Source organism: Suricata suricatta, chromosome 3 (assembly GCF_006229205.1).
Source record: "Suricata suricatta isolate VVHF042 chromosome 3, meerkat_22Aug2017_6uvM2_HiC, whole genome shotgun sequence".
Lineage (NCBI taxonomy): Eukaryota > Metazoa > Chordata > Mammalia > Carnivora > Herpestidae > Suricata > Suricata suricatta.
Genome location: NC_043702.1, coordinates 300,080 through 322,469, shown reverse-complemented (window position 1 = coordinate 322,469; position 22,390 = coordinate 300,080). Strand labels below are relative to the sequence as shown.

The 22,390-nt window shown below is 55.5% G+C and overlaps 1 protein-coding gene across 1 annotated transcript in view; it reads left to right on the top strand.

The window, feature by feature from the left end:
* Window positions 1-22,390, top strand: part of FARP2 (FERM, ARH/RhoGEF and pleckstrin domain protein 2) — a 93,502-nt gene that overhangs the window by 51,259 nt on the left and 19,853 nt on the right. Inside the window, exons 10-18 of the mRNA XM_029933496.1 lie at window positions 1,830-1,993; window positions 2,353-2,421; window positions 3,137-3,194; window positions 5,692-5,944; window positions 16,348-16,526; window positions 17,778-17,825; window positions 20,230-20,319; window positions 20,908-21,041; window positions 21,391-21,472. Of these exons, the coding sequence (XP_029789356.1) occupies window positions 1,830-1,993; window positions 2,353-2,421; window positions 3,137-3,194; window positions 5,692-5,944; window positions 16,348-16,526; window positions 17,778-17,825; window positions 20,230-20,319; window positions 20,908-21,041; window positions 21,391-21,472 (1,077 nt within the window). The remainder of the gene's footprint in view (window positions 1-1,829; window positions 1,994-2,352; window positions 2,422-3,136; window positions 3,195-5,691; window positions 5,945-16,347; window positions 16,527-17,777; window positions 17,826-20,229; window positions 20,320-20,907; window positions 21,042-21,390; window positions 21,473-22,390) is intronic.

The window sequence follows — 22,390 nt, the reverse complement described above, 5'->3', positions numbered from 1 at the left end:
TGCGGAAGGGCTGCCACTGCGGGTGGGTCGGCGTCCCTGCAGAGACCGCTGGCTCGGCTGGCTCTCGGGGTGAGCCGGGCCTGGGCCGAGAGGGCGAGGCTCCCAGCGGCTGCTTCTCTCGGGAAGAGGCCTCGCGGTCTGGAGGCCCGCGGCAGTTAGTGTCAGAGCGCCTGTCCTCAGTGAGCCGAGGGGCACTTCCAGTTAATTGGTCTTTTACTAGCTCTAATTGGAGAAGCCTTGATTTTCAGAAAATAAGTACTCTTCTCATTTGAGAATGTCAGTCAATAAAATAATAATTACATATGAGTTTACCAAGATGGGTAAAGATGAACAAAAGTAAATGCCTCCGTACCTGTGACAGTTAGGAAGCATCCAGTACTCGAAGCGATTCGGAGACGCCCACCTCGGCACGCTTCCGGTGTGCAGGGCCGGTCAGCCGAGCGTGGCTGAGCTGCCTGGTGCTCCCCTTCTGCAGAGCGGGGAAGGACGGCTTGTCTCTTCCTCAGGAGCCTGCTGTAGGGATGGAAGGGACGTAGAAGGGGTGCTGAGCACATACACGAGATGCAGGTAAAGGGCTACTGTTTTCTCCGGGAGTGAAAGAAAAGGTTCTGGGGTGGTTGTGACAAGTAGGCAAAGAGGGGCGGCCCCGGCCCATGTGCCGGAGCAGCAGTGTGACGCCCCACCAAGCCTCAGGGCTGCAGCCACACCTGCCCACGGCAGGTCCAGCTCGTGCCCATCAGCACTTAGATGTTAAAGACTGAATACAGGAGTCCGGGTAGGATAGTCTTTCTAGAAGGTAATTTAGTAATATGTCACAAGGTTCAAAAATAGGCATTGTTGGGGCTCCTGGCTGGCTCAGTCGGAAGAGCATATGACTCTTGATCTTAGGGTCATGAGTTCGAGCTCCGTGTCAGGTGTAGCGATTACATACATAAAAGAATAATTTTTTAAAATATGCACTGTTTTATTAAGCTCAGTATAACAATTCTAGGAGCTTATCCTGGGGGAAACTATGAGAGATAAGGCAGTAGTTTCTTCAAGATGATGCGTGTGAGCCTTTAACACTGTGCACCGTGGGCATCCAGCATGCCCCAGAGCCCCACAGGACGATGACCCGGCAACAGCACAGAAACCACTGCCTGACAGCACGTGCCCTGGTTTGCTGGGTGGGTGGTGTCACATGATGCACTTGTAAATGTTACCAGTCGTGTGATCGGAGGCGACTGTACTTTTTTGAAAATTTCTGCAGTGAATACGTGTCTACCATTTTTCTCCTCTTAAATGTAAATGGCACCAGAAATCTTTATAGATACTGCAGGAAAAAAACCTTCCTAAATTTTTCAAGTTTATTTATTTTAAATATTTATTTTTCGAGTGTGCACACCACCCACATGTGTGCCCGTATGCAGGGGAGGGGCAGAGAGAGAGGGAGACAGAATCTGAAGCAGGCTCCAGGCTCGTGTACTGCAAGATCATTACCTGAGCCAAAGTCTGCCACTAACTGACTGAGCCACCCAGGCTCCCCAAGTTTATTGTGAGAGGGAGTGCGTGCACATGCACTTGAGCAGCGAGGAGCAGTCGGCGGGGGGAGAGAATCCCAAGCAGGCTGCGTGCTGTCAACACAGAGTCCACCTCCGGACTCGGTCTCATGAACCGTGACAGCACGACCTTAGCCAAAATCAAGAGTCAGACATTCAACCCACTGAGCCACCCAGGCCTCCAAAAAACATCTTCCTAATTTTTAACTTTGAATAAAAAGTCTATTGTCTGAATGCTTCCTAAATTTTCTTCTTGAATTAGTGACTTGAACCCTTGTATTTTGTTTCTAGGGGCCTTACCAGGACACACTAGAGTTCCTGTTGGGTAGTAGAGACGGATGTAAGAACTTCTGGAAGATCTGTGTGGAGTACCACACCTTCTTTCGACTGTTTGATCAGCCTCAGCCCAGAGCGAAGGCAGTCCTCTTCAGCAGGGGCTCCTCCTTCAGATACAGGTGGGGCCGCCCCGCACGTCGGCCAGGCTCTGGTGACTTTGTGGGACGGAGAATGCGCATGTCCAGGAAAGACTGGGAGTGTGCGTGTCCCCGGTCAGGAAATGACCGCTGTGAGATGGTTCAGGGAGTTACATACAGAACGCAGCTACTGTGAAACTGGCAAGAGCAAATCCAGTAAAATAGTGGAAAAAATAGTTCTGATAAAAACTGGAGAAAATCAGGTATGCTTATCACAAAACAGAACTTTACAATATCTCTGGGAACTTAGAGGGTCGGCAGGTGTGATTTCACCTTCATGAAAATAAACGCTGTGAATTGCTGCCGCTGTTTTTCCTTAAAATCTGAACTTTTATTCCCAGCGGAAGGACTCAGAAGCAGCTGGTGGATTATGTCCGAGACAGTGGGGTGAAGCGGGCTCCCTACGAGAGGTGAGCACATGGTCCTTGTGATGGAAAGTCTATGCTTTTAAAATTAGTATTGTATGTATTTTTTTATGTTTATTTATTTTTGAAAGAGACCGCACGAGCAGGGGAGGGGCAGAGAGGGAGACACAGAATCTGGTGCAGGCTCCAGCTCTGAGCTGTCAGCACAGAGCCTGATGCGGGACCGAACTCAGGAGCAGTGAGGTCACGCCCTGAGCTGAAGCCGGCCGTCTAACCGCCGGAGCCCCTGGTGGCCCAGTATTTTATGTACTTTTAACCTTTCCCGGAACAACGATCCTCTCGGTACATAAACATGTATTTGGACACTGGAGTTCTGTTTCTTTTATTCCTTAAGGATAATGGGTTAATATCTTTCTGCAGTTAGTGGGTAGGTACAGATAATTACTTTCTAGTCTCTAATCTGTGCAGCATATCTCATATGTAATGTTTTCACGTAGTATGGTAAACTGAATCTAAAAATTCATGGGTTTTTTGCATGTGAGATTCTTCTTCACTGTGAGGGGATGATTTTACCTCTTCTGCGCTGTTTTTATCTGAGTTCTTGTTTTTTGTCACCGCCTGTTTCTAGCCGGATGCCCATGGCATCTTATCAGAGCCTTGGCCCCGTTCTTACATGCGCTCTTGCTCGGGGCACGGCTGCCCTCGGAGCAGGTCCTGGGAAAGGCGGGCTTGTGGCTCACAGATTGTTCTCTCTTGGCAGAAGACACAGCAAGACTCGGACAGCTGTTTGTGCTCTGGCTGCAGACTTGCCGAGACAGGTTAGTCCTTCCGGTGGAAACATGTGGCTATCACCCGTACTCTTGGAGAATCACCTGGGCAGTGTTGTAACAGGACCCTTAGGATCAGTCTCCCGTCGTCTACACGGCTCTCCCTGCCAGGGGCTGTTTGCAAAGAAGGAGTCCTAAGTAAGGGGCGAGCTTTGTGCGTTCAAACGTGCCACTGTGGTGTTGTGACGCTGGAGTCCTGACCGCCGCCTGTGGAGGTGACTCGCTGGCAGGGTCTCGGGCGCGCCCATTCGATGGCGAGCACTCGGGACCAGCCAAGTCCTGTTGCAGGAGAGCGGTAGGCGGAGCGGCAGAGCCCCAGGCAAGCAGTGGGCCCGGCTTGCTTGTTGTCAGGAAAGCAAGCGGTGAAGGACAGTGTAACTGCCAGCTTGGGGCGCTAATTTACGGGCACTGAATGCCGGGGGGAGGGTTTTGCTACATGCTAAAGGTGGAAAGCAGGAAACACGTGCGTCCGTGTCTGGCACGATCCCTCCTGCTCTGACACGGGCACGCCCCGAGGCTCCGCAGGTGCTTCACAGGAAGACATTTCACCGCGCAGTCCAAAGCGTGGCGACGGCGCCGGTGTGGTGGGATGTGCCCTGCGCGTCCCGCACGCTGGGCTGGAGGCTCCCTGTCTGCAGGCACGCGTGCGTCACGCGGGCTCTGGCCTCTTCGTGCAGTGCTGCCACTGTCTTCTCGTGCGGCTCTGTAGTTTCCTGTCCAGAAGTTTTATTCCGTACAATGTTAGTCGCCGGTGACCGTGACCCTGACCATGGCCATTTATATTGTCGTTACAGTATTTCCAGGAGCTACACTTGTAGCTCGTATGTCAAAGCTCACGTTTCCCACTTTGTTTAATTGGATCTTTTAAATAAAAACATTCTTTAACTCTTGTAGATATGTTTCATATTTAGGAATTTTTTGCTAAATCAATTGATACTAGAAGACTTGTCTAAACAGAGTTCAAATTTATGAATAGTTTGGTTTTTTTAAGTTTATTTATTTATTTTAAGAGAAAGAGCACATGAGCGCGGGGGCCAAAGAGAGAGGGGGACAGAGGGTCCCAAGCAGGCTTTGTACCGTCAGCACAGAGCCCAATGCAGGGGCCCATCCTGCAAACTGTGGGATCACAGCCTGAGCTGGAATCAAGAATTGGAAGCTTAACTGACTGAGCCACCCAGGTATCTCAGGATAGTTGGAAATAGTATGAATGGGGGCGCCTGGGGGCTCAGTCAGAAGAGCATGGGACTCTTGATCTCAAGGTCATGAATTCAAGTCCCACATTGGAGCTGGAGCCTACTTTAAAAATAATAAAATAGTATGAATGGGGGTGCCTGCGTGGCTCAGTTGATTGAGTATCCAGTCCAACTCTTGATTTCAGCTCAGGTCATGATCTCAGGTCCGTGGGGTTGAGGCCGGAGTCACATTCCAAGCTGGTCACCTGGAGTCTGCTTGGGATCCTCGCTCTCTCTGCCCCTCCCCCACTTGTGCTCACTTGTGCACATGTGCTCGCTCTCAAAAAACAAACATTAAAAAAATAGTATGAATGGTCTGAAAATTACATTTAAACTTTCAGTTCTGATACTGCCTTCTAAAAACCACAAAAGCATGTTGTTGAATCTGGTTGGATGATTGAAAAGTGCTGGGAGGGCACCCAAGAGCAGATGAGCCTGTGGACGGGGCTCGGTCACCGCCGGCGCTTGGCCCGCTGCACGTGCACTGCACGCTGCTCGCGCGGGAAGGCGCTCAGGACCGGCGGTGTCATGTGTGTGCATGTCTTCTGGTTTCCTGGAGGCACGACTGTCTCGGTGACACATGAGAAGGGCAGGCCCACCCCCTCCCCTTGTGTGTGGGACCGAGGACAGGGCCCCTCCTGCCCCTGAGCAGCTTCTCACATGAGCTGGGGGCGATGCCATTGCTTCCAGAAGGCTCCGGGCCCTAGTGGCACTGGCACTGGCAGAGTCCCGTGCCGGTGCTGCCCGTGTGACTGCACCAACACGCTTCGTCACAGCCTGGCCGTGATGTGCGAGGAGCGAGTGCCATGTGCAGACGCGTGTGTCGCCTCATTGGTGCTTCACTTTAGAGTCTTGTTAGCTGAACGGAATGGCTGACACTCTCAACCCTGTGTCCCTTCCCCGGGAACTGATGAGTGTCCAGCACGCCCACTGCAACCTCAGGTGGCACCGACACACGAGACCTGAGTGCACGTGGCTAGGTTTTAGTGATGGAAATAATCCCTAATGTAGACATTTTACACCATAAGCGAAAAAATGCAACTGTGTAAGGGGTTTTAAACAGAAGATCCTAGGTCCTTTAGAAATCCTGTCTGCGTTTGTAAATCTTCAGTTCTGGTGGGGCAAGGCTGGTCGATTGCCCTTCTTAGTAGAGGCTGAGATAGAAATGTGCAGACAGACCCAGTTAGCTTTGCGACTTTCTCATGGTAATTTAATTTCATTGCGCCTTTTGTCTTTTCTTCACCTGTGACCCACAGAGCGTCTCCTTCGCTGAGGGCCCGAGGACTTCTGCGCCCCCGTCTTCCGCAGGCGCCTCCTTCTATTCCATGCCTGCCTCACCTCTGGCCCTGCGGGGCCTGCCTGATTTCAGAGACAGCTCTGGCTCCCTCACCGAGCCCCAGGCGCCCGATGCCAAGAGGCCAGCCGCAGAGAGGAGCAGCGCAGCCGCAGCCGACGGCGACACCAGACGGGCCCAGTCCCCCGGGCCCCCTGCGCCGCAGCCTTGCCAAGGTGTTGGGTTTTGTCATGTTGTGAGGAGTTGCAGCCCCGGTCGTCCCGTGGGGCAGACTCACGACGCAGGGGGTGCTGGCAGGGGGCGCAGAGCTGCCGGTAAAAGCGACCTTGGGGGTGGCGGCGGCACGACCATGGGCTCGTCCCCCACCGAGGTGGAGCACCCGCACGGCCGGCAGGGCGGAGGCGGCGGGGGGCCTGTGTTCACATTGACAAATGCCCGGCTGCAGGTGTCTGAGGAGTTCATAGACGATGACCCGGCAGACATCTCTTTCTTTGCTGGAGGCTCAGAAGCGTTCTCTTTCCCCTACTGTTCGTTAGCTGCACAGGCCCCTTCCTGCGGTTGCCCCGACTCCGCCCCACCCAGCCCAGACAGGTACCCCCCGGAGGGCCTGCACATGCACGTAGAGCACGGTTTTGAATTTGAGGGAGAGGATGGCTTTAGCGGCGACGCGCACCCCTCAGACACCTCAGAGCTGTTGGAGGTGAAGGCGCAGGCCAGCCTGATGCAGAGCCTGCTGAGCCCCTCCGACAGCAGCTCGCTGAGGAACAACCGGTCCGGGAGCAGCTCCCTCAGCAACCTGCCGCTCCCCGGCGGCCTGTCCGCGTGCACGGCCAGCTCGGCCACGCAGTCCGAGGCCAGCTCCATGGCCAACTTCCCCGCCTGCTCGGTCCGCTCCGAGGCCAGCTCAGCCTTCCAGCTCTCGGACCTCATCGACCAGTTAGAGCAGCTCAGCTACCCGCCCACCACCGCCGAGGACTCCAGCAGCACAGACACGGATTCGTGGGGCGCCGAGGCCGGGGCCCCCCTAGACATGAGCCTTTTTTTCAGCAACCCTTTTGCACAGACAGGTGGAGAGAGAGTCCTTTTCAACCTGCAAACCATAAAGAATTTGACGGCAGGAGAGCGGGTAGATAAACACCCTTCCTGACCAGCCCTGGGCCCCCTCGCAGGGCCAGGCCCCACCCACTCGGTGCAGTGAGAGCCCGGATCGGTGGCTTTACACATAGGAAGTGAATCTGTGTTCGCGGCTAGATATTCTTCTTCTTCCTGAATCTCTCATTAGTCTGTTCTGAATGTCAGAGGATTAAAACTTTTGCTTAGAATGGTGTGGTAAAAGGTGTAAAATAGAGGAGTATTTCCACCTGGGGGCTGATCAGCTAGTCTTTACAGCTTGCTTTCTCTGGCATATGTTCTGATTCAACTAAAAACTGGTGCTCCCCATTTTGAATGGTACGCGGCTCCGATTCACACGGATCTCTAACGCAGCGTGTACTGTGCCTGTCGCCGCTATCGAAGCTGAAGCTTGCTGCGTGTGCTGCGTGAGGGTGGGGGGTGGTGTGACCTGTCAGCCCTGCACGAACCTTCCAGCATGCCCCGCAGAACCCGGCTCCAGGGGAAGGCTGTGGCCGGGGCTCCCTGGCGCCCCAGCCCTCCAGTGGCACGTGGCGGGGCCCCTGGGCCTGCCCGCAGCACCCTCTGTGCCCAAGGCGTCGTCCACTGACTGTAGGCCCAGAAATAGTACTGTGTTTAGATAGTGGGCTTGGAGAAGCTTTGCTTTAAAATGCAATGTGAGTTGGAACATCCGTCTGGCTTAAAGGTTGCAGAAAAAGCAAAACTGTACACACCGATCCGCCTGAAAGTTCAAGTGTGCCAGCTCTCCCCAGAGCTCTTTGTTTCAGAACGACGCGGGGGCGGGGGAGGGGCAGGCGGGGGCGGTTCACTACGAAGCAGCAGTGCCCCGAGCCCCACACGTGTCAAGGGCGGAGATGCCCACCCTCTGTTTGGGAAAGGTCGTTCCTTCAGGTCGGGCGGCGTGTGGGGCACGGGCGCCAGCTGTTTCTAACCGGGTTTCTGAGGCAGCTGGGACCGTCATGTGAGCAGACGGCTTGAGGGTGCCGTGAAGCCCGGGCTGCCGCCCCCGGCACGGATCAGTCTTACCTAGTAGAGATGTGCCACGTGAAAGGCTGCGTTTCTTAAATGTCTCTTGGTAGGCGCAGGCGTCCCGTCCGTCCCTGCATGCGGGACGGCAAGCCCTCGCCTTGGCGGGTGCCTCTCTCGAGGGGCAGGCTTTCTGTGTCCTCAGCGGTCATCCAACAGCAGCAGAGGCTTTTGGCTAAATGCATTGCGTTTCCATTTCTGTAGCTGCCTTAAACCTATGGCACAGTCTCGTCACTGTGGTCTTCGGGACGGGCGCGTGGTATGTGTCCCATGTTCCCGAGACTGGCCTCCGTCCAGGGGGGAGGTGTTCTGGTGCAGCTTCGTGTTGGCTGACCGGTGTCTGTGAAGAGACAGGGTGAGCGAGGCAGAAGGTGGTGGGGGTGCACAGGTGGGACACGTGAGTTAGAATAGCACGCTCCAGACGCTTGGTCTTCCCCTTGGGACGTTCACTCAGAAACAGACCCTGTGTCTGCGCGGCGAGTTCGATGCGCCATGGAAACTGCCCCGCCAGGGCTGCAGGCGGCGCAGGCTGCCCTCTCCTAAAGCCGGTGCCTGGCGTCGGGCTCAGCAAGCCCAAGTCGTCCGGTTCAAGTGTCCCAATGGCGGTCCCGTGTGGGTGGGGCGGAGCCAGCCTGCTCCCTGGCACAGCCGTCACCCTCTTGTCCTGCAGATTCTGAGCAGAGGCTGTTCTCTGGCAGCTTCGACCTGGCCTTCCTCTAAAGGAGTTTTGTTTCTACAAAATTTCATTTTCTGGAGTTGATTTTTTAGCCTTTTATTTAGAAAGTTTTCAAAATACCCAAAAGCAGAAATGGGATTAGACGTACCCCGATCACCACCGCATTCGGCGTCACCAGAGTCCGGCCATGCTCGTGCCGTCTGCCTTTTCCTTTCCCTCCGTGTTGGGTGCTCGGGGTCCTCTCATGGGTCCTGATGTGCTCACGCCTTTCCTTAGAATGTCTCGTGCATCTCTGAAACATGACCCCTTCTCACGTAGGGCCACCACCAAGGATGCAGAATGAATAGCCCCGTGGTGTCTAATGCCAGGGACGCACTTGAATTTGCCCAGTTGTCTAAGGGCCTGTTAACGCCTGCTTCGTTCAGATCAGGCTCCAAACACACTCTGCCTGAGGCGTGTGGCCGTGACCCTCTTCCATCTTCTCTTGTTGAGAAGACCCACTTCGTGCTGGTGACTTGTAGAAGGAGCCCCTGGTCCTGGCTCGTGTCCCCGCCTGTGCCATCACCCGGCTGCCCTTCCCCTGCTTCTCCGGGAACCACAGACCGCTGAGCACGAGCGCTCACCCACCCCCTCCCTCAACCCGCAGCCCCTCGAGGCTGGCACCTCCGTGCCTCCGGCACATGGGGCAGCACGGCTGGGAGACGGGCCCAGCGTCCCAGACGCCCTGTGGACACCGCTGGGGCAGCTGTCCCATCCCGATCCAGCTTTTTGGCAAGAGCTGGAGAAACGCATGAGGGCTTTTCTTTCCTAGGTTGCCCACGCCATGTTTCAGTTGGCAGGTCTCTCTTTCTAGTGAAGTCTTTCACTTAGAAACGAGCCGTGGCTCTCCGTGGAGGCACCTGCTGCGCCCGTCTCCACCACCCCCTTCACTTCTGGGAGGTTGTGACTCCCTCCAACAGAGGGGGTTCTTTAGAAACCCAGGGAAAGCGAGCCCGAAGGGCACTTCCTACTATGAGTTGTGTCTGCTAGACAGTTCAGGCCGTGACGTCGTATTTTACCGTAGTAAGAGGTGCTCTGCCATAAACGTCCAGGTATCTGGAGCAGTTCGGATTGAGGCTCAGCACCTCCTGAAGCAGCTGTGAGTCTTTCTTTTGTGTGTTTATGGCTATTGACCACAATTGCCTTTTCTCGGAAAGCCCTCCTGTGCGCCGACAGCTCGGGAGGGTGGCCCCGCACCCCAGCCTTGCGGGGAGGGCTTTCGCACCTGAGGGGGCCGTGCGGGCTTGCTGCCAGTGCTTCTTGCGTCCACAGCCGTGTTGCGGGAGTGTGTGGTTGAAGAGTGCCTGCAGGGCGTGGACCGCTCGCTCTCCTCTTACCAGCTGCCCTCCTTGGCCAGATGCACGCCTGACCTCCGACGGGAGGGACCGACCAGCCCCGTCACAGACGCGCTGGGGCCACAGACCGTGCCTGTTGCCTCTGAGGGTACACCTGCTTGCGGCAGAGTATTTATTTATATTGGTTACCAAGTCTGTTTTTGTATTTAAGTCTCTAAAGTCCAGTATTTTACATACACCGACATATGAGTATCTAAAGTCTATTAGTAACGTTTCAGATCAGGAAGGCTGACTGCACTCGAATAGGTAATGGTGTGTACTGTATAACTATAAATCACTAGGTTTGGTCGTGTGCCTTTTCTGTCTTCCAAGGGGACTGCTGAGTGTGGAGTTAGGTTAGGATTCCCTTTTCTGGTTAACACAGTGTGTTGTGTGATTGACACACCCTGTTCCCTCCGCGCCGCTTGTACAGCAGTGATTGGACAGGTCTGGGCCTCGTCTGTGCTTGCTGTGAGTGTGGCCGCCTGCTGTCACCACACAGCCTCAGCACGGCGCCTTTCATTCCTGTGACAACACACATGTTGGAGATAGCGGTAATGGTGGCCGGATGGGCAGTAAACGAGAACGTCAGGAGGCTCGTAGGGAAACCTGTGTGTCTGTCCGCCGTCTGCACAGTCCTTTCTGGACTGGGTCCTGTGCGGTCGTGTTTGGATTTTCAGTGACGAGCTCCTCCTCCACCTGCTGCCCTGCGCGGATCGCCGTGAGCATCCCCACATGGCGAGGCTGCGATCACGTGGGACCCGCCCAGCACGTGAGCCGCGCCCCCTCGAGCCATGTGCTTGTGGGACACCTGATGCCAGTGCCCGTGTCTTCAGGGTACCATTCCCTCATGGTTCGTGGAACATCAAAAAGAAATCTGTTTCTAGAACAATTACTTCACAGACACAAATGTTAACCTCTCGGGCGCTTACCGTTGAGAATTTCAGTACGTGTTCTCAAGGTACGGAGTCACGCTGCCGGGGCTTTGCTTTGGCCCTTGTCCTGAAGCTAACAGGGCTTGTCACAGCTGGCTGGAGCGCGGGTGGCCACATCGGCCTCTCTGTCCACGCAGTGGCCGTGCCTGCGAGGTCCCAAAGTTCTGTCTTTTGCCTGAAAACATCTACCTTCCCCTCAGAAATGCAGAGGAAGGGAACCGGTACTTCTGATGCGATTAATTTATTCATCCTCTAAAGAAAACACTGATGTTGCCTCGTTTGTGGTACTTAACAAAATGTGTTTTCCACTGAAATTGCCATTTATAAATTCACAGATATGTACTAATACAGAATTTAAGTGTTTATTCAATAAAATAAGGAAATATTTACTATAAAGTTTTAAATGGGCTTTTTAGCTTCCTTTCCCTCTCCTTTTTATGGTTTTGCTGGACACACATTGCCAACAGTCTCTTCCGCGTCCTATAGGCTTCTGAGCAGCCAGCAGCCACTGCGGACCGACTTGCTCCGGGTGTGGACGGCCAGCAGGGGAGGGTGCCAAGCGCTTTGACAGGGGACGCTCTCTCTCGGGGCCTGACAGGCACGGGCTTGGGGTCCACGGTCTGCTGCTCTGGGGCCTGCATCGCGCCTCTGAGGTGGCGCTGTCTGCAGCGCTGGGGACAAACTCGTGCTCCTTAGGCTTGGACTGTGCACAAAACACCGGCTGGCTTCTGAACTCAGAAGGTGAAAACATCATCCCCTTTCTTCTCTGGGTCAGCCGGACCCCCGGCCCAAAGCGCAGCAGCTACGCGGGTCCTGGGCCTGAGTTCCCACGAGCCCTCGCAGCCCCCACGGAGCCGTCCAGCCCCAGAGCGTGGCACATGATGCCCTCGCCTCTCGGGGTGCTCTGAGGGGCACGGGCACCCGGGGGCGGGTGCTGGTCTCCTCCCTGGGGTTTCTCGATGCCGGGCGCCCAGGGCAGCCGGAACGGGGAGGTTGGGGGGGGCGGGACTGTGGCGGCAGCCTTCTAGGAAAGCCCCTTGGCCCAGACTCTCCACAGCCCCGCGTGGGCGGTCACTTCCCCCCTCAGAGGGTCATGTGCCACAGGAGGTCATTCCCTCCCACGACACGTGGGTCCCCAGGGAGGTGTTTCATTAGCAAATCCAGATTTCAAGGAGCTATTCAGAGCATTTCTCTTTCCCCTCCCATCTCCAGGCTGGCTGGTTAGGAGGGTGCAAACTGGCCCTTATTGCTGAATTATGTTAATCCAGGTTACGTTTCTTTCCTAACAAACGTCACATGCAGGCTTTTTTGTGGTTTTTTTGAGTAGTTGGTTTTGGGTGTCTTGTCCCTGATGCTGAGGTGGGTCCCTCCGTCAGACCCCAGGCCCAGGGCGCCCTGGAGCACACGCGGGAGGCCCCACCCCTGACAGACAGACGGCCCAAAACGTGACTGTGTTGTAGACCACAACGCCTATTTTCCTTAACGGGGAAAGAGTCCTGTTTATTTAGAACAGAAGAAAAGATTGAAAACACACGTTGGTGTCCCCCCCTTCACTTCAGGTCACACAGCCGCGTCCACACCCTGAGGTCGCCCCGCTCACAGCCTGTGGGCGAGCGCCATGGCGCCGTGGAGGGTGCGGCGCTAGTCAGCCCTCCTCTGCCATCTGGCGGGGCGGGGGGGGGGGGTGTGGGGACGAAGGCTCTGCGGCGACACCACGGGTGACGAGCTGGTGCCTGTGCCCCGTGCGCCGGCCGTTTCCCTTCCACTCTTGTTTTTGAGCCAGATTCTGTGTAAAAGTGACTCCCGACATCCTGGCCCAAAAGCAGAGCCAGAGGTGGTTTGCTGCTGACTTGCTACACTCACGTTTACCTTAATTCTTGGTGTAGCCTTTTTCATTTATGGGATTAAGGATCCATTTTTCAAACCAAAGCAGTTTCTAGATCTTACTTTCTTGCTATTATGTTAACCTTCAAACTTGACCTTGAATTTTCCAAACCGAACCTTGAGTCGTCTTCCACCTTAGGCAAAATTTCCAAGCTTGTTCATTACAGGGTTTTGAAAAAGGATTTAAAGGCATGAAATGAAAATAAGCATACAGTTTGCCCTCTGCCGCTGTCTCCCACCAGCTAGTTAGATGCAGCAAGTGAAAATGGTCACAGATGCGTAATACCACGCTTTTTAAAATGACAGTTCAAAACTTGTAAGGTATTTAGAAATTTTTCGAAATAAAGACATGACCTCTCAGAGTTGCTTACTGTTGGCAGTTTGAAATGCTTTGAACGTGTGTTCTCAAAGATAATCCAACCTCGTACCCGGGTTCTCTGAAGCAGAGCCGTCCTGAACTCGGGGCGCACAGCATGGAGCTGCCCTAGCAGGAGTGCGGAGCTCAGTAGAACCTAACTATCGTTTGTTTCTATCGATTTCAAATAATGTGATGCAGGAAATTGAAGAATTTCTGAAAATTCCTCATGCACAAGTAAAGGAACTCGTCATTTTTTCTCTTTTCTTTTTAAAGCTTATTTATTTTGAGAGACTGAGTAGGGAAAGGGCAGAGAGAGAATCCAAGCAGGCTCTGTCCTGATAGCACAGACGTGGGGCTCGAACTCACAAACCATGAGATCATGACCTGAGCCGAAAGCAAGAATTGGGTGTTTAGCAGACTGAGCTACCAGGTGTCCCAGAATCGATCATTCTTGATGCTGCAATGACACAGCAGAGCACCACCTCTGTGTAATTAGATCAGTGGTAGGGACCCTTGTCACTCAGTAATAATTCTTGCAGCTTCCCGTCAAGGACCTTGGACACAGGAGTCTGTTTTTACAAGTATTTGAGATTGTTTCCCTGTCAGTTAAGGCTGAATGTGTTCTATGGCATCTGAAATGATGGTCTAGCATTTTAAAAATCCTTCAGACCTGCATTCTGATATGTCAGCGATGACACGGTTTTCTGCGACACGGAGCTTCTAACGTTAGTGGCCTTGCACACCGTCACTCAGGGTCCAGAGCAGCATGCCGTGGACACCACGGCTTCTGTCACTCGGGAGAACACACCCGCAGAGCCTGGCCCATGCCTGTATTCTCTGCAGGGTACCATGCGCTTGTGGCCTCATGTGTGCGGTACTAAGGCTGGCCCACCCAGGACAGGGCATGGAGCCGAGGCTGCCCGCTCCAGCAGCCTCCAGCGACGACAGGTTCCATGCCCACTGCCACTTGCTTGAAACCGTGTCTCCCTTACAGATTTACTTGGTTGCATAGGATCTGTGTCTAAAACTCGAAGGAGGTATGATTTATAATGGTGTGGTACTTTTTAATCTATTCACTGAATTGTGAGTTGACCATCTTTGTGAAGTAAGCGTCCACAGTGATAATATCAAATAATAATTTTTATCCTCCCTGGAACCACAATACTTTATAGCAAATGAGCGGGCCGTCCTGGAAGGGAGGGCCATTTATTGGAAGCTGCATTCTCTACTTTGGTGGCCCCACCAGCCTGACCCCACAGGTCATGGAGCCCATCCATGTCGCCTCGGGGGCACCACCTCCTCCAGCTTCACCTTCTGCTGAAAACAGGAAGTCAAGTTCACAGCCACTTTCTGGGAAACTGTCCTCTGTGAACTTGTGGTAGGCCCCCACCATCCTTGAGGGGGCACTGTGCGGGGCACGGGGGACGGAGCGGGGCAGTGGACTTAGCTTATTTTCATAACCAATGAGTGAAATATCTCAGGGCTCATGCTATGAACAGTACAGTTGTGAAGACTAAGGTTTGTTGCTAGGAACTTCTAGACTTTCCTGTGAATTCTCCATGTGTAAAAATATCTCCTGACACAATTCAGGGCTTGCTTGAGACAAGTGGGTTTTGGAGTATGAGTCCCAAGTAGCTCGTACTTGGAAACACACCCTTCCCCTCGGAGGGTCCCCTGCACGCTGCGGGGCCAGCAGAGCCCTCGGCCCGTTTGATCCCTTCAGAAGTGACCAGGTCCTGAACATGGGTAGGAGGACCAAGGAAGCCTGTGTGATTTCAAGGCTGCTTTAGCATATTTTAAACGTGCAATAAAAGCAAATTCGAATTTGTTTGAATTCACGCTGATTAAAAGCACATGTGGGTTTGGTTAAAGATTCTGTGCTCCCACATCATCCAGGTCTTTGCTGTCAGTGAACGTCTGCTCAAGGTTGTGCTCCGAGTAGTGGGGAGAGGTGGCCCGGGAAAGCTCCACCCGCCGGGCACTGGTAGCTCACTTCCGGGGTGGGACCCTCCCTGGGCAGGATCCCCGCCAGCGCCCGCAGCCTTCCGGAGCTCCGGCTTTGTCAATGTGAAAATCAGGACATTCCCTGCGGCCTGCCGGCCAGCTGCAAGCCCCCTGGTGCCGGCTCATGTGCACCCCGCCCTCGGGCAGCCCCTGCGCTCACCTGCCTGCGCTCGTGCGTGTTTGAGGCCAAACAAGCCAACTTTGGGTTTTGTTAGCTGGTCCCTGTAGGCGATCGCATTTGAAGTCTGACCATGGTGCAAGGATCTCGCTTTGAAGCCAGTGGTGGGTGGAGGAGGGTGGGGTTGGGTGGGGAGGCACCAGGGGCCCTGGCCAAGTCACTTAGGTGGCAGCGTTCTGTCCGCCCACTTAGCCACAGTTACGTGTAACGGTAGTTTGAGAGCTCAAACACCGTGCACTTGTAAACCTGTGGTAAATCTTGATTATAAATAGCTTCTAAGCTGGTTCAATTTTTCGTACAAAACTCTGCTTTTAAAAAGATATCTTTAAAATTTGCCATTCAGTAGTTACTGATTTCCCATAGAAAAGCGCTAGAAATAACCCTTTCAGACTTGGGAGCCCCCCGCCAGCAGACCGTTGTGACGGAGCGCCTCACCAGCGCCCTCAGAACTCGGCCAGGACTTTGGCTTCTGCCCCCTCCCAAGCAAACCCTGTTTTAAGGGGAAAAAAGTAGTAGTTACTCTTGCCATGGAATTCTAGGAAACCAACAAATTCCTTGTTAGTAAAATATTCAAGGAAGCAGAAAACAGCGTGTTGAGTAAGTTTACATGATCCAGTTTTTTTAACGAATGATTAAGTGAGGAGTGTGGCCCGAAAGCACACTTCCGGTTTCCAGATTCCTTAGCAGCAGACTGACCCCTTCCGTCTCAGCCCCTGTGGTCTGCCTCCGTCACATGCACACAGAAGGCGACCCACGCAGGGGGTGCCCTCCACCTCCCTGGGGGCGGGCTGCTTATCTGCATCACAACTGCATCTTGTCTGAGAAAAAACCCCAGGAACACGGAGCCCTGGGGTGGCTGGTCTCTGACGGCGGCGTTCACTGCGCTCCCTGCCCAGCGAGAACCGCACCCGGTGGAGGCTCCGCTCACACGCCGCCCGCAAGGTCGCAGCGTTCGGCTGACGTTGGCTAAAGCGCGGTGAGAACTGTGGTGTCTGGCCAGCATGGCAGCCCTTTCTCATTTCTTGCTCCATCCCTCGCCCCGTTCAATTCCAGGCCTTTCCGTGGACAGTCCTCAGCCTTCTCCCTCCACCTGGAAGAGCCCACTGAGCCTGAGCCCTGCGTCTCAGGTGACTCTGGGCCCAGCTGAACAGGGCTTGTCCCCCCTCCTGAGCCCTGTCCTTAGCGACGTTGGCAGAGCCAGGATGGACGGCGAGGAGGAGCCAGAACACAAGGTGGGCGCCGCCCCCGCAGGAGGCTGGTTTGCAAGGGGAGCCTGAGGGGCCCGGGGCAGGCTCTGTCCCAGTGGAATGTGTCCCTCCAGCCACGCGTCACCTGGGACTCTGGCCACCTTGGCACATAGGCAGCCGTCCTTATTCGTTGAGCAGCAGCCCCTGGCACCTGTGGTGGGAATGGTGGGGCCCTGGGGGAGCCCTCAGCCTCCTGCCCTCCCTTGTGCCTTGTCAGGCACTCTCTTGAACAATCAGGTAATTTGGAGGGTGGCCAGGGACCCCTTTTCTTTGGGCCCGTGTATGAGTGGGTTCTGAAGGAGTGACCAGGTGGGGTGGGATCCGCACAGGGGAGCGTGACAGCAGAGTGGGGGGAGGGGGGGTGCAGGTTTGCAGGGGAAAGTTGAGGGGATGCCCACAGGCTTCTCTTTGCTGTCAGGGACAGGGGGCCGCAGGTCAGAGCGCCCCGGCTCAAGGACGAGACATTGGTCAGAGGCAGTGGCACCCACTGCATGGCCACCCCCTCCTGGCCCATGCCCCCCTGAGTCCTGGCCATGCAGCTCTGTGGATGAGCGCACAAGGGAGGGCGAAGGGGCCAGGCAGCCGGGGGCTCAGGAGAGAGAGTGGTTGAATAATGGATGGGAGACTGGCAGCCCAGAGCCACCGTCCCCTGTAAGAAGTGGGGGTCCCCGAGAAGCAAGCTGGAAGGAAGCGACGCTCAACTGGGCTGCCAGAGGGTGGGACCCTGTGTCACCGGTACCTGTCACGTAGGGGCGCCCTCACGGAGGTCACCTTGGCAGGTGGGGGGGCAGGGGTTCATCCTGAAGTTGTGCGGAGGCCACAGTGCCTGGGACAGGGGAGGCTCTTCAAGAGGCAGGGCCGAGCAGTCAGAGGCCTGGCCAGGCTCAGCACACCCCTTCCCGGGGGACCCCTTCCACGAGAGCAGGCCCGCCCCACAGCTCCTCTGCCCCCTCCTGTCCCCAGGGCTGCGCGGGCTCTGGGGCACTTTCCTCAGCACTGCCCCAGGCCAGCCCACGGTCGGCGCGGAGCCTCTGGGCCACAGACCCTCGGGGACTCCCTGGCAGGGCCTCAGCCACAGCCAAGCGCTGTGGGCATCTGCGCTTGCCTCTGACTGCCGGGCTGCATGTGACCTCGGGGTTGGGGGGGGGGTGAGGGGAGCAGTGTGCCCTTCGTGTCCTGGCATCCCTCCTCACCAGGGTGTCCCACTTAACTGGCTGTTTCTCCTCTTTCCAACAGAAAGTTGTCAGTGAGGACCGACAGTATTCGGGTGGCACGGAGACTGAGGTGCTCGTGGGGCACCCCCTGCCCAGGGCTCCTGGGCTGCTTTCTGTGGGGAGAGGAGGCAGAGCAGGGCAGAAAGTCCACTGTCCTCCCAGGGTGGAGCCGTCCCGGCCCCGCTGACCCGCAGCCAGGCTGGCTGGGCTTTGCTCCCCTGGGAGTTTCCTGAAGAGGTTTTCGCTGTGCTGGAAACCAGCAGACCAGCCCTGGATACGCAGGCAGGCCGTCCCTGAGCCGCTCCTGACCGCCACACCCCTTGTGTCCCGTCACTAACTGGTGGCCCCTGTGACGTGATAGGGAGCTCATCTGTGACACCGCTGTGGCTGTGTTCCTGAGCCTTTCTCTGTGGGCATTTTCACTCCCCACAGAAGAGGACTTGGTCTAGGACCTCAGGGTGACCCTATTTCTGCTTAGGTGCCACTTGGGACCCCATGCAAAGGAAGGGTGGGTAGGAAGCCAGCTTGCCTGCACCGGACCCCCACCCAGAGCCCTGGGCCGATAGCGTGCAGGTGGAGGCTTCCAGAATCAGGGACAATTGGCTACACAGGGGTGGGCCCTCCAGACCATGAACCTGGGCGGCCTGGGCCGGCTCTGACCCCCGAGAGCTTGCTGGGCACACAGGCCCAGGAGGTGTGATGTGTCGGAGAGAATGGACTGGTTGAGGATTCAGAAAGTCATGTTTTAATAGCACAAAGCCCAGAAAGGAAGGATGGAAGAGCATGAAGGTTGCCAGTCTGCAGGGAGGGGCCCGGAGCTCCAGGGAGGAAGGGTGGGCACTCCAAGGAGATGCTGCTGGGACCGCAGTGTCATGGGACCCACAGCGCAGGCTCGCCTGGCTGTTGGCTGTTTGGAAAGAGTGGGTCACGGGGAGTGTTCCCTGTGGGTGGAGCGGTCGCGGCCACGTCGGTGGTGTCCAGGGCGCACGGGAGGAATGAGACTGTGTCACCATCGCGGGAACATGGCCACCTCTGGTAAACTTCACCTGGGGGCGGGGGCACGGAGCAGGGGGCCCCCCAATATCGGCCTTTAGCCCAGCCTCCCCTGTCAGCTGCTCGCTGGCTTCTAAAGCCCATCCCAGACTCCTATAAACCGGACTTCTCACCTTCCTCCCTAAACCTGTCAGCTCGGGGATGGCAGCTTTGTCCCTGGGCCTGGACCCAAAAACACAGCCAGCTTTGCCGCCTCTGACCCTTGGACCTCCACCCACACCAGAACGTAACCTGGAGGCTGTTTCTGGATCCTGCTGCTCACTCCCCAGCTATGGCAGAGCCTTCTGCCGGGCCCCAGCCCCCCATGCCGCTCTCACTGCGGCTTCCCGGCTCTTCCTGGGGACCCGGCACAGCCGGATAAGCTCCGATAGACCCCAGAGATGCCCTGTTTTCCCCGCCAGTAACCAGCTCGTCCCCTCGTCCTTGCCCTCCAGCCGGCCTCCCACTACGACTCCCCCACCCCCCGCCCCGTCTCCACTGGCAGAGGCTATGGCTGCCTCGCTCCAGGCCTCTCCCCTCCCGCTCTGGCGTTACCTCCCTCCTGGAGCTCCAGGGCAGGGGCCTCTGCTCCGGGGAGAGTTTGGGGTCTGTGCGTGCTCTGGAGATGTTTGCTTGGTGGCCTCAGGGACAGTCCTAAAGAAATGCTCAGCCGGGTGGAGAAACTACAGGGGAGTGTGCAGGGCCTGGTGCCCGCCAGATGGGACAGGATGGAGGAGGGACATTTGAGCTGGACCTTGAGGGAGGTGGCCACCTGAGGTGCTCAGGGCGGGCACGAGCCCGCAGGGCCGAGCAGGCCCACCCACATGGGACCGAGGGCCCAGGCTCCCAGGGGCCCGGTGTGGCCCTTCCTGCTCCCGAGGGTCGGGTCCCCTCACTGCTGACTTGAGTGTCACCTGAGTGTCAGGCGGAGGCCGTGATGGGGAATTCGGAGCTCCCCGGCGGGTCGTCTCTGGCCCTGTGTTCCAAGTGTGTCGGCCGGCCTGCGCTCTAACACCCGGCACAGTTAGAATGTACGCTTTTTGGCAACTTTGGTGACTTTTTTGTGAGTCCAACTTAACCGTTTCTAGTCATACAGACATACGTATCTAGTCATACAGACATACGTACATACAGACATACGTATCTGTTAACCAGAGACACCCCTGGCAGGGATTTCAGATCAATCGTCTCATCACGAACCCAGTAATAAGCTTCAATACATGCTGATGTTTCAACAGTGATTTTTTTCCTTCAAAATAAAAACCATAAGAAAAACATGTAAAGGAGATCCAACTGGGTTTATGTTTTTACTCAGAAGTAAATCCCCTCAGGAATTACAGATGAAAAGTGCACAATGATGTCAGCTTGAGCAGAAGGAAGAGCTGTGAACGGGGGCAACGAGGCCGACAGACACGCGCTCACCCTGTCTGTGCTTCTTGCAGAGCGCGGCCGCTGATGAGGCCTATTTCATAGCGAAGGAGATTCTTGCCACAGAACGAACGTACGTGAAGGATTTAGAAGTTCTCACTGTGGTATGAAACCTAAGTCCTTTATTACTTTCTTTTTTTAATATAATCTGCATCAGAAATAGAGCTCTTGGCCATCCTGAGTGTACATGTTTATGTTCTATTAAATATATTGCTTTTGGGGCGCCCAGGTGGCTCAGTTGGTTAAGTGTCCGACTTAAGCTCAGGTCATGATCTCACGGTTCATGGGTTCAAGCCCCGCATCGGGCTCTGTGCTGACAGCTCAGAGCCTGGAGCTGCTTCAGATTCTGTGTCTCCCTCTCGATCTCTGCCCCTCCCCCACTCACACTGTCTCTCGCTCTGTTTCAAAAATAAATAAAACTATAAAACATATACATATATACATACATATATACCCTTCAAGCCTTACTAAGTCCAGTCAGAATATGGAGTCCAAGATTTTTATAAAACTAGTATCCATTTGAATCTTTTCATCCAGAATTGTTTTCTTACATTGTAAAAATTGGGTGATCAGCCAAGAGGCCAGCTGTAGCAGTGATTTGACCAATGGGGACCTGGGGTGGGTGCTGGGTGTCCCTTGGCTGCAGACCCTCAGGGCTGAGGCCCCTTGGTCACCCCGAGCTCTCCCTGCAGTGGTTCCGCAGCGCGGTGGCCAAGGAGGACGCCATGCCTGCAGACCTGATGACGCTGCTCTTCTCCAACATAGACCCCATCTACGAGTTTCACAGGGGCTTCCTGCGCGAGGTGGAGCAGAGGCTGGCACTCTGGTAACCCCCGCCCACCTGGGCGCCCCGCCCCTGTAGTGAGAGCACTTCCTCAGGGAATTCCCAGCTTCAGAACTAATTCACAAAAACCATTGTTTCATCGAAGTAGTTTTTTACACCTCATGGGAGGAGTAGACCTGTAACAGCCACTTTTGTTCTTCCTGTTCCAGAAGAGAGGGAAGTAAAAGTAGACCCCCTGTTTTGCCTCATTACCGTCTTCTGTTAAATACGGGCCTTCCACCTCCAAGCACCTCCCTGCTGCTCGGACCAGGACGTCCAGACACACTAGCATCAAAGCACAGCTCACAAGCCTTAACAAGGTTTTGATGATGTTTGTCCATCTCTCCTCCAGGGAAGGGTCTGTTGGTGCCCATTCCACAGGCGGCCATCAAAGAATCGGGGACATCCTGCTCAGGAACATGCATCAGTTAAAGGTACCCATGCCTAGCAAGTGACAACGCCCCCTCAGCGTCGGCCTCAGGGCACCCTTCTCTCAAGGTTATCCCCGCAACACTGCCGTTGCTTCGGGGCAGCTTTCCCCTCAGAGCACATCTCCCCTCCAGACAGCGGTTCCCTCGGACAGTGTCCCCTGTAGGACAGCAATCACCCAGGACGCTTTTCCCCTAAGACAATGTTTGCCTCAGAACAATATTCACCTCAGGTCAGTTTTCCCCTCAGGTCAGCGTTCCCCTCAGGACAGCATTCCTCTCATGACAATGGTCCCCTCAGGTCAGCTTACCACTCAGGACAGTGTCCCCCTCACGACAGATTTCCCCTCAGGACATCGTTCCCCTCAGGACAGCGTTCCCCTTCAGGGCAGTGTTGTCCTCAGTCCCCTGTTCCTCTCAGGACAGCGTACCCCTCAGGACAGCGTTCCCCTCAGGGCAGCGTTCCCCTCAGGGCAGCGACCCCTCAGGTCAGTTTTCCCCTCAGGGCACGTTCCCCTCAGGTCAGCCTTCCCTCAGAGCAGCGTTCCCCTCAGGGCAACGTTCCCCTTCAGGGCAGCGTTCTCCTCAGGGCAGCGGTCCCTTCAGGACAGCGTTCCCCTCAGGGCAGCGTTCCTCCCAGGGCACCGTTCCCCTCAGGTCAGTGTTCCCCTCAGATCAGCGTTCCCCTCAGGGCCTCGTTCCCCTCAGGACAGTGTTCCCCTCAGGTCAGTGTTCTCCTCAGGACAACGTTTCCCTCAGGTCAGTGTTCCCCTCAGATCAGTGTTCCTCTCAGATCAGCGTTCCCCTCAGGGCTGCGTTTCCCTCAGGTCAGTGTTCCCCTCAGATCAGTGTTCCACTCAGGACAGTGTTCCCCTCAGGTCAGCGTTCTCCTCAGGACAGCGTTTCCCTCAGGTCAGTGTTCCC